General features: G+C 36.8%; 1 protein-coding gene and 1 pseudogene across 1 annotated transcript; both read left to right on the forward strand.

Annotated features, from left to right (window-relative positions):
• LOC140828946 (DEK domain-containing chromatin-associated protein 4-like) lies at nt 1–7,908 on the forward strand (annotated as a pseudogene).
• Nucleotides 7,909–11,080: 3,172 nt separating this feature from the next.
• Nucleotides 11,081–11,893, forward strand: LOC140828947 (nuclear transcription factor Y subunit B-3-like). The gene has a single exon (XM_073191828.1). It carries the CDS (start codon nt 11,230–11,232, stop codon nt 11,752–11,754), a length of 525 nt encoding a protein of 174 aa, XP_073047929.1. The 5' UTR covers nt 11,081–11,229; the 3' UTR covers nt 11,755–11,893.
• The last annotated feature ends 38 nt before the right edge of the window (nt 11,894–11,931 follow it).

Raw genomic sequence — 11,931 nt, forward strand, 5'->3', positions numbered from 1 at the left:
TAAAATCCGGATTTGAAGTCCGGAATAAATGCCTGGCTCCAAATGTGAATCCCACCACGCTTACGTGTTGATACGAGAAAAACAAAACAGACAGGAATTTCGGGGAGATGATGAGCGAGCTTCGAATGTTTTGAAAGCGAGCTTCGAATTCTCTGTAAGTTCTGCCTTTCCATGCTAGCTTCTCTCTCTTTTTTTCTTCATTTCTACAAATTTTATTGCGTTTCCTCGATGTTCCTTTCTGAATTTGACTTAAACTAGGGCAGTTTTAGTTAGGGTTTGTGCTCAAGTCGAGGAATTTGATTTTTTGTTGCTGTTTGATTCGGTTTTGCTGATTTCCTCTTTGTTTGGGGGAATTTGTGGGTTTTTTACTGGCATGCAAACTAGCCTTGTGTACTGTGTTGGAATGATTTTTTATTTAGTTATTTCTACTGTGTTTGCGGGATGCACATTTTTAGACGATTTATAGTTCAATTGTGCATATGATATTTTTCCCTATTTATATGTTTCATCTAATTATCTGAATTTTTGCTTACTGTACGTGTTTTGAGTTACAGTGTTAAATGCTGATAATGACGTTCATCCTCTTTCTTTTGTTGGGTTTTCTTTTGTACGTTCATAATTTGGTTGCTATGGTAGTTCCTCAGAATATTGTTTATGAATTTTGGTGCGGCTATAGTTTTTGTTCAGCAAAAAAGAGGTTTTTCGAGAGGTCATAGACTTTTTCTATAACCTGTCATGGGAGATAAAGATGCCGAGTCGGTGGCAAATGGGAACGTTGAGATGGAGGAAAAGACAGAGCCTGTGATGGAGAAGACAGAGGAACGGAATGATGGAGTAACAGAAATGGTAGAAGAAAAAAAGGTTGCAGAGGAAGTCGAGAATAACAATATTGACAAAGAAAAGGTGAATGCTAGCAAGGAAACCGAAGAGAAGGCAAAAAGTGAACATGTAGTGAAAGAAGGGGGAAAAGATGAAAGAATGGAAGAGACCAAAGAAGAAGAAAGGCAGCAAGTTGCAGAAGAAAATGTGGACATGGAGATTGAGGAAATGAATCATGGCCCTAGTGAGAAAAATGAGGCTGATGATATGGTTGAGGACAAGGTGGATGGAGTGGGAGAAGAGGAAAAGCTGAAAGAATCTAAAGAGGGGAGGGGCCGAAAGAATCGTCTGAGAACAAAGAGTGGTGATGACAAAAAAGAAAGAAGTGTGAAACAGGAAACAGAAGACAAGGAATCATACACCCAGAGGGAGAAAAAAACTAAAGAAGCTAAAACCTCGACGGATAAAAAAGAGGAGCTGAAAACCCCCGTGGCTCTCACAATTGACCGGCCTGTTCGTGAAAGGAAATCAGTTGAGAGACTTGTGGCCATTATTGAGCAGGACACTGCTAAGGAGTTCAAAGTTGAAAAGGTGTATCCATTTAGTTTGCACTTTGTTGTTTGCATCCTCTCTGTAAAATTCACTTCTTTATAGTATGAAATTCAATGATAATGAAGATTCACTCTTTGATACCTTGGTGTTTGTTTGCAGGGACGTGGAACTGCGCTGAAAGACATCCCAAATGGTATTCATTTTACTAATTTTGTTGCTTGTGCTAAATGTATGTATGTACTTCAACTATGATTCCATGCCTAAAGGTTTTCGGTGTGGGTTGTGATGTTGCTAAGCTGTTATGTTTTGCTCTTTCTTTTTATTCTTCTCATTTGAATTTCATGGCGAGCAAAGCTAATCATTGCAGCATCATATTAATGCTTGTGTTAAAAAATTAGGATGGTTGCGAGCCTCAATGTTTAGTGTGCGCTCAATAAATCTGGATCACTTAAAAATTTGCGATTTTTTGTTATTGTAGCTTAACTTTTCTTTGTAAAGGTAGTTATGTGAGTCTTACGAGTCTCTTTTTACGTTGTCAGATGTGTTGCATATGTACGTTTAACTAACCTTTTACTTTTTCCATTGCATCACAATGTTGGGGTTTATTGGGTTGCATGTAGACAGTCTTTAGTTTTATGAGCATTGACACTTGTTGTAAAGTCTTACATCCTTTTTTGCCTGTGAATTTTAGCTTCTCTTCTATTTTTGTCAGCAAGCTACAAATTTATTAGTTTAATGATGCAGGAAAAAGTCTTCGTCTCGTGTTAAAGTTTTAGCCTTGCGTCTGTCTGCTGATTCATGTTTCACCATCTGTTCTTTTTGGATAATGCTTTAACTTGGAATCTATTGCCCCCACCCCCATTACTCACCCAAAATTACTTTGACTGCTCGGCAAATTAACGCCTCTGGAAGGGCCTTGTCATTTCTCAACCAAAAAGGGCTTGTTTCTTCCAAAGAGTACAATTCATTCAATAATTTTTAGCGTTTGAAGGCTAAATTGAAGATTTTGGACCTAATAATTATGGGTTTTAGAATGCTTCCTGATGAATAGTGAATCTCATATTCCCATATCAGAAATTTCTTCTCTTGATTTTTACCCAGCATTGTAAGGATTTGCATTTGTTTGCTTGTTTTCTCCTTTATAGGTTTTAGAATGCTTTTGGAAAAAAAATCATGGATTTGGACTATTCCAACCAAATATGACGTGGTCTGCGTCTCATATCTACTCTCCATGACCAGATGAGATGATAAGCCTTATGCTTGTATATTTGAATCACATAATGTGTGCTATGAAAGATTTTTTTCTGTGAATTTGAGATCCTAGGAGTAAAATTTTTAACAAAAAAGATGGTTTTGAATTTTGAATTCCCATGTTATTATATGCATTTCATGAATTCCATTTTCATATCCATAAAAGTAGCCCTGGTGAGATTTGGCATTTCTCCAAAGTGCTCGTTGGAGAGTTGGTCACTAGTGACAGAAATCATGACTTCTTATTATATTCCATCTCCATATTCGACAGATTGTCTGTGCGCACACGCACGAGCATGCATGCTGCATGGTCCTGCGTGTAAAATCGAGTTTCTATTCGACGAATAAAAAAAATGTGTGCGTTCTAGGATCTTTTGTCTTTTTGATCTTGATGTTGGGTGTTAAAGTTTTAGATCTTACTCTTATTGCGGCAACCCAAATTCTTATTCCTTGAAATATTGGTATTGAAAATTTGGTTAGAATTGTGATTTTCACTAAAATTAACTTGAACGATGTTTGTCTTGTTTTTAATATTGTACTAAACTGAGGTCATATAAATTGATTTGATGTTGTTTATGAAGTATAAACTGTATTAGTTGTTACAGTGGCTTACAAGTTGTCTAGGAAGAAGAGTGATGATACCTTCAAATTGCTGCATACAATTCTTTTTGGAAGGAGAGGAAAGGTGATGCTTCTGTCCTAGGACTTTTGGTTTAGCTTTATATCAGATTGTTTTAGAAGTGTTACTTCACATGATAATATCACATGGCTTATATTCGATTCCACATTCATGTAGTCGACATTCTCTGTCCATTGTGTAATGGCCCGTTTGACTTGTACCACAGAATTTGAATGAGTGCTTTTTTTTTTTCCCAGTAGCTCTTAAATTCCGTGGAAGTATAATTACTGCCTGATTCTATTATCAATAATGCATTCTGAACTTCTCGGTGCACGAAACATAAGACCTAAAAGAGGAGGTCACACAAAGCTTTATTCCACTTTTCAATGTCAGCTAACGTGGAACGATCTGTCGGGGGATGATAATGTTTTTAGTTACTGGAATCAATTTTTAACTCTTGTGAGACATCTTTCTTTAAACATATTTTGGTTTTTTTGGGTAAGTTGGCGCCGAAATTTATATAAGTCCTGCAAATTGTCATGAAATTGTCGGTGAATATTATACTCTTAGTGCATCCATCTGGTTATCTTTAATATGTTAATCTGTTGTTGTCTGCTATTTCTTCTTTCTTTGTTGGTAAGTTGAGATGTCTTTTTTCATTATGACCTCTAGGCAGCTCAAGTGAAGAACAACATATCAAGATTCTCTGGGTTTGCTTGGCATGATGATGAGGTAAAGTAGAACTTTGAATAAGTTACCGATCAAATGGATACTATGATTTGGCTCTTCAGAAAACCTTTTCGACATATTAAGTTAACAATGTCTCAGGAAAAGCAAACTCTAAAACTTAGAGAGAAACTTGACAAGATTTTCAAAGATAAACTAGCTGAGTTTTGTGATGTCCTTGATATACCAATATCGGCTACAATAAGGAAGGTATGTTATTTTTAATGAAAAGTTCATGATCATCTTCGTCTTTGTTTTGTTTCAAGAATTAATGTTTGAATTCTATTATTTTGCATTCAGGAAGATATCATTTCAAAGTTGATAGAGTTTTTGGTGGCACCTCATGCAACCACCACTGAGTTGCTTGCTGAAAAAGAACTGGTTTGACCCCAAGTTCATTTTTAGTTTGACTGCATTATTAAATTATTGTCTCGTTCGACTTATAGATGTTTTTTTGTGTATTGTGTATGCTGATCAGTCAAGTAAGGGGAAAAAAAGAAAGAGAGAGAGCAAATCAGCATCTAGGAGTATCACTCCTTCAGAAGGCTCGGCTAAGGTACATTGTTCTAAATGCACGAAATTTCTATAGTAAGTTGTTTTGGCTACTTTCTTATTTGTTTTCTTGATGCGTATTAGCCCTATTTTCATATGTGAGCATGGAGTCGGTTTTTATTTTCCGCCTTCAAGTTAGAAACATGAATGATTTTGGGCTTGAGGTCGTCTTGATCAGAAATTCGAATTCAAGATCAATTCATTTGGTTGGAACTTAATTATCAAACTCCATAAGTAAGTCCTCGAATTTGAGCTCGTTGTCATGGGCTGACAGTTTCGACGCGCAAGACGCAATGATTTTGTCAAAGGAAGCTGTCAAAGAGGCTTTGTGGCATCCAGAACCTTCTCGAGGGCTCTAACACTCTCTTGAAGGCAAGTGAATGTTCTGGACAAGTTGAGAAGGACCTTGAAGGATATAGGTTCATGCGGAATGACCTAAAACAATGTGGACAGGGCTCGAACATTCTAGGCTCGTGAGGAATGACCTAAAATGTTGTTGAAGAGGTTGGGTCTAGAAGCTTTCGAGGATTGCGTAGGAAGTTCTAGTATATTCTATTATAGAGTAGTGTGGAGTGTTCTAGATGCTAGAACGATCTAGATAGGCTAGGGAACTTGTATATATATAGGTGTAGGATCTCATTTGTAAGGAACCGATTCAAGAATTCAATCAATTCACTATTATCTCAACTAAGAATTGCATTCTCTCTCTACTATTTCTCCAAGCTACTTGTGCTTATTTATGCACTTTACCACCTAGATCACTTTTTAATGCTGGTTTGCTAGTATTAGCAGGGGCAGAGTTGAGGGGAAAGGCCGCACGTGTACTTATAAAGGCTAAGTCTGTGACATCGTGCTCGTCTAATTTTAGCATATTTGTAGGGTATCGATTAAGATATTAAAGTTCATGATCGGCCACAAGCTATAAAGCAAAATAATCCAGGTCAAATTCGGGTAAAAAAAAATATTCGAACAAGTTCGATTTCAGTTTGACTTTGACAATTTCAAATTCAAATTGAATTTTATTCGAGCTGACTTGAAAAGCTCTCGCGAACCCAAATTCGTATAAGCCCTAGATTCGCGCAATATATGATGATTTGGATTGGCAGTCGATGTTAAGTTTCTTTTGTGTTTTTTAATGTGTTGTGGTGTTGCATGTAACTATCATAAAGAATTTGAAGTTCAAGTCTATTCCTCTTCTATCTCAATCCCTTGGTTCTTACTGACAGAGAGAGAATATACAATCTGATAATATATGTGCATACGGCTTTGTGCTTTTACTCTTCAATTGGAAGTTCCTTTATGAAAATAGATTGAAGAAACAAGATCGCCTCAGGCAATATAGCAATTGACTCTTATGGCTGTGAATAAGTTCTTGGTGTAACTACAAGATTATCTTTCTCATATACAGAGTCAGAAGAAAACCAAGGGTACACCAAAAACGGATAGCGTACCTAAACCCGAAAATGAATCAGAAAAAGATGAGGAAACACATGATGAGGATGATAAAAGTAATAGGTGAGAAATCTGAACCTGCTGAACATGAACAGAAGGCAAATGAATCTGATAAAGACAAAAGAAAAAAGAAACAGGGATCAGCAAAGTCCTCTGCAAAGAAGGGAACTATCGAAAAAGCCAAAACCAAGAAAGTAACAATCTCTAAAGAGGACAGCCTTCCACCAAAGAAAGAAGCTCCAAAATCAGCACCAAGTCGCCCAAAAAACAAGAAGGATACAAGTACGAAGAGGTCTTCTGCGAAGAAGAAAATTGAATCGATCAAGGATAACACATCCAGTCCTAAGAAAACTTCATCTAGTGTTAGCCCTGGTGAGTATTGGTAATTCCAAGTTGATAAATTGTTTGTTGTTAAAAAGTCGTGAATGCGTTGTTTTGTTTTCTGTCGATCCCTACTACTACTACTGGAAATCATTCTTTTGACTTTTGTTTTGTTGATGTGTGATTAAGGGAAGAAAATACTAAAAGTGAAAGACAATCTCAGGGAGGAGAAATTAAAGCCGAGTGACAATGAACTTAGGAATGCGGTTTGTGAAATTCTCAAAGAGGTTGACTTCAATACAGTAAGTATTATAAGTTCTTGTAATCAATGTGTTTTGGTTGTTAAGCGAGGAAGATAGATGGCCTGTTTTCACACTTTCATACTCTCAATTTGGGTTTGTTGTCTAAGTTAAATAGACGCCACGTATTTTTATGTCGTCTCCAATTGTTTGGGATATTTACTTTGGTTTTATGTGTTCTCACTAGGCATTAGTGTTTTTTCGATGACATGGTTCTATCGTGTCTATTGCTGACTCCGAATGCATTACAGGAGTTACGAGTCTTTGACTTTTAGCTTCTCTCTTGACTTCAGGTCTAAGTTGTGAGAAGTGACATCAACCCGTTTTCTTGCAGTTTTACATTATTTAGGAGATTACTTGTCCTTTTCATTCTCCTGTTAACATACCCAACTTATTTTATTTAATTTTACAGGCTACCTTCACCGACATTCTGAAGCTGCTTGGTAAGCTCCTATGTGCCCTTTAAAATCTTGGAGAACTTAGAACTGACCTGCCCCATTTTCCTCTCCTTTCCAAGTTTTGTTCCCCTACCTGGCAAACCAACGGGGATTGCGGTTGCATAATTCAGGAAACTCAAATTCTCTACTATTTACTGGGGAAAGTGCAGGCTCCTTGTTATGGGTCCTAATTTTACTGCTTTATTTCTGCTCTAGCAAAGACGTACTTACGGCTTGTGCCAGACTATTTGACCTCTGTAGAAAGAGGAACAGATATTTGATTTCTTGTTTTCCATGATGTTTAAAATTCAATTACAACCTGATTTTTTTACTTTTATTGATAAATTATCCTCTTTTCAGACAAGAGATTCAATAAAGATCTGATGGCTAGAAAACCATCGATAAAGCTCATGATTCAGGATGAGCTTACCAAAATTGCTGATGCTGAAGAGGGTGATGATGAAAAGGATGAAGATGGTGTGGTCAAGGATGGGAGCAACCCTCCTAGCCAACGTGTTAAGGCCTGACACCTTAGCAGAAAGTGGTTGTACACTATACCCTAACTCGCCTCGTTCTCTTCCTCTCAATTTACGTGGACAGTGCTACTTTATTCGAGTCGAAACATCTGTAGTTTTACTGTTAGTGTGATTAACTGGCACCCTTGTTCACTTAGATGCATAGAATTAGTTGCAGTTGCACGCTGATAAAAGTCAGTAGATTCTCTCTGATATCTTGAGCGATGAATATGAGACTACTGCGATCCCAAACTGTTGTAAGATAACATAGTTGATTGTAGGATCTAGATTTTATCTTTGCTGTGTGTTTCGATTATTTATGTCAAGCAAATGTTTTAATTATATGATAATTTAGTTTTTCATGATGTCTCTTCCTTTGGTTGAACATATTGGCGAAGTCTCCCCTTGAATTTGTCGTGGGCGAATCTGAATTCTCTCTTGTTTTGAGAGCTTTTTGGAGGAAGAAAGTGTTGTGTTGGAGGAATATAATTGGCACTAAAGAACATACTTTTGGTAGAAAGCAGATTTCGGTATTAAAATTTATTATTGTATAAATAATATGATTGATACGAGTTTGGTGGGGCTAAATATAATTTTCATATTGCATAATTAGAAACTTTTTCTTTTATTTATAAAATTTAACAATTAATTTTTCATGCAATTTTGGTTTGTAAAGTTTTACAATATATGATTTCAAACCGATGAACATGTTACGGAATAGATGAATAATGTACATATAATGTTTTCTATTAATATTTTTCAAATTTACTCGGGTTGGTAATTGGGGTTTAGTCGATGCTACTTAAGAGGCACTGTCTCTACATGATTTGGATGAACAAGATTCACATACATATGTGATTTAAAAATTAGTGGATCTCGTGTATGTGTGGTTAAATTTAGGCCTTTGATTATATCATGTGGGTCATCCTACTATATGTAGGATGAAATCAACCGATAATGGGTAATAACTCATTAAGATTCAAGCATTTCGAACTCGGAAGTTCCGTCAAAACAAACTCGAATCCAATTTTCAACCAGCCGCTCGCAAACTATTTAGCATGTGACTCGTTTGCATTTGAAGTGATGATTGGGTGCAAGTCTTCGTCGGCTGTGTCATCTCATCTTATCTCTATGGTCATAAACATCAAAGGTGAACACCGATGTTTGCTCGACAAAAGAACGACCATCCGGGATTCCATGGAGGAGCTCTTCGATCAATGGACTGCCTTCAATTTAACAACAAAGGCTTTCTCATCTGAAATACCATTGGTGAATGTATCTCAATTGAGAATGGCTGTTGCCGGGGGACGTATATGAGGATTAGAGTCAACGTCGATGTTTCTACGCCCCTTCGCCGGGTTGTCAAACTCACATTAGATCCTCAAATCTCCTTCAGTGGGGGTTCTTCTACGATATGAGAAGTAACCGGATGTCCGATTTGGACACCAGCTGAAGGGTTGCCTAAAGTTATGATCTTCTTTGAAATGTGGATGAAAAAGCCGCCCTCCCTGCAGTAGCTAAATCTTTGGCAAATATCGGGCATAATCCATCATGCATTTGGTGGAGTATGCGGTGGGGAAGAGAATTGTTGTCTAAGGGTGTAAAATGGCGAATACGGAGAGGTACGAATGTTCAAGTATTTCATAATCCATGGATGTATCAATTGTGGAGTAGGTCTCTTGTGAGACGATCTAACGAATTTTTATCTGTGAGACGGGTCAATTCTACCGATATTCATAATAAAAAGTGATACTCTTAGTATAAAAAATAATATTTTTTCATTGATGACTCAAATAAGAGATCGACTTGTGAGACCGTCTCACAACAATTTTTTCTAATATTACTGTTTGCACAATATTTGAGATTTGCGGGCATGCCAGGTGCGAAAATGCACCGATTTGAGTGAAAATGATAAAAATCTAAATTCTAAAAACAAGCGAAAATGAACCCTAAATTTGATCGTCGGTTCTAATATTCTAAAACAACTATAACGCCAAAACGAAAAAAACTATTGGAATTTGATGAATAAATCTCTGACATTGTTTATATTTTCAATAAACTGTAAGAATTTACAAGACAAAAAATATAACATATAAAGTTGCTGAAATCTAAAGCGATAAGACCTAGAATACTAGTAATTTTATGAATACTAGAAATTTTATACTGGAATGCTTGAAAACTAGTGCTTGAATATTGAAATTTAGTTAGGAGTATTTGCATATTTGTCTGTGTAGAGTTGTGTGTATTCTCTGTAGCCGATGTCTCTTTTCTTCCTAGCAACTGTGTAATCCTTCTCCACTCTCTCATGATCTCCTCTTATACAATCGACGATCTTTTTCTCTTTCCAAGATCTTTTCCTCTCTCAAGTATCTTTTGACTTACTTGAATTGATTTGAATGGATGGAAATATGTATAATTTAATTATGTTTTATAATTAAATTGTGTTTTCATAATTAAATATTTTAGTCCAAACAATTATTTGTATATTGAATTATTAATTATAATTGAAATAACAAAAGAGGAAAAGGTACAAGATTCCTTTCCATTTTTTTCTTGAACATAGGAAGTCAAAAGTTGTTCTGTACTTCAATTCTCTAACTGAAAAAGCTTCACATATTAGTTCGAGTTATCGCAGTGCCGTAGCCCAAAACTGATTGTACGAATCAGAGTAATATTTGCAAATTCCGTGGTTGTCACCCTTCATATTATTGCAACAGCCTCTATTCATGTAATAAAACTAATCATAATCTTTTTAGACACGGGTTATACAATTAGTCTTGGGTTTTCTTTTATAAATTCTGCTAGACATATATCAATTATAATAATAATTCCGAAAATGAGAATAACTATCATTTTTCAGCTTGAAAAATACGCCATAATGAAGTAACAAATATTTTTGAAGAAATTTGAGGTTATAATACGCTTGTTTTATTAAGAAAAAAATATATAATGGAAAGAAATTTTAAATATTAAAAATTGAATAAGAAACTCAATTAGAATCATCTCACACGAAATTAATGAGTGTGTATCTTATGAGACGGTCTCAGGAATCTTTATCTGTGAGACGGGTCAACCTTATCGATATTCACAATAAAAAATAATATTTTTATCAAAAAAATAATAATTTTCAAAGATAACTAAATAAAATATCTTTCTCACAAAATATGACCCACGAAAACGTCTCACACGAGTTTTTTCAATAAAAAAACTATCCCCAATTATACCACACACACATTACTACCACCTATTAATAAATAAAGCTTTTTTTTTAAAAAAAAATATTATAAAAGTTATAAAGGAAAAGCATTTGATTGGCAATGTGATTAGCCCATTATATTTATGGTCAGAAAAAGACGTCTGGGATGGGGTCCAGGAAACAAATTCGACCAATCATAACGTCACACGTGGCGGATTCTGAACCAACGGTAGAGATCTCCTCACCCCAACAACCAATCGGACGATGGATAAGCCGCCCGCGTGTCACCGAAAGTTATCGACATACAACAGTCCACAAAAATCCACGTCATCATCTGCGATCATCCATTATAAACCCTCTCTCCGTTTCAATCCCGCGAATCTGTTTGGACTTCTCCTCCGCCGGAGCTATTCTCAGCCGGTTCTCGTTCTGCTTGCCGTCTGCTTATATAATTTTGTTTCTGTGTTTGTAATTATTCTGCGAGAGAAAAATGGCGGATTCCGATAGCGAATCATGGGGAAACAGGGACGGAAACTCACAGAACGAAGGCTCTCAGAGGGAACTGGACAAGTTTCTTCCGATCGCTAACGTCAGCAGGATCATGAAGAAAGCGCTGCCAGCGAACGCCAAGATATCGAAAGACGCGAAGGAGACGGTGCAGGAATGCGTCTCCGAGTTCATAAGCTTCATCACCGGCGAGGCGTCCGACAAGTGTCAGCGGGAGAAGAGGAAGACGGTCAACGGCGACGATTTGCTCTGGGCGATGTCCACTCTAGGGTTCGAGGACTACGTTGAACCGCTGAAGATTTACTTGCAGAGGTTTAGGGATACGGAGGGGGAGAAGACCGCGCTAGCAGGAAGAGAGACCGGTGGTCCGGTGGGAGGTTACGAAGGTGCATATGGTGTGATGGGCGGGCATCAGATTCAGGGACCTGTTTACGGGTACGGTCCGGATGGTGGGTCTGGTTACCATGTCGGACCCGGGTCGTCCACCCCCGGTGGGAGATCAAGGTAGTAGCGTAATAATTCTCATGTATTAATATTCTAGTGTGATTTTCTAACCCAAAACATTTCCTTGTACTGGATTGGAGACATTGCTACTTTTGTTCTTTCTTGTCTGCTATGTTCATATTCCCAAAAGATTGATTATGCAATTTTTTATTATTACAATTTAGGTGTTTTTTTTTAATAA

Source organism: Primulina eburnea, chromosome 4 (genome assembly GCF_022965805.1).
Source record: "Primulina eburnea isolate SZY01 chromosome 4, ASM2296580v1, whole genome shotgun sequence".
In the NCBI taxonomy this organism is placed as follows: domain Eukaryota; kingdom Viridiplantae; phylum Streptophyta; class Magnoliopsida; order Lamiales; family Gesneriaceae; genus Primulina; species Primulina eburnea.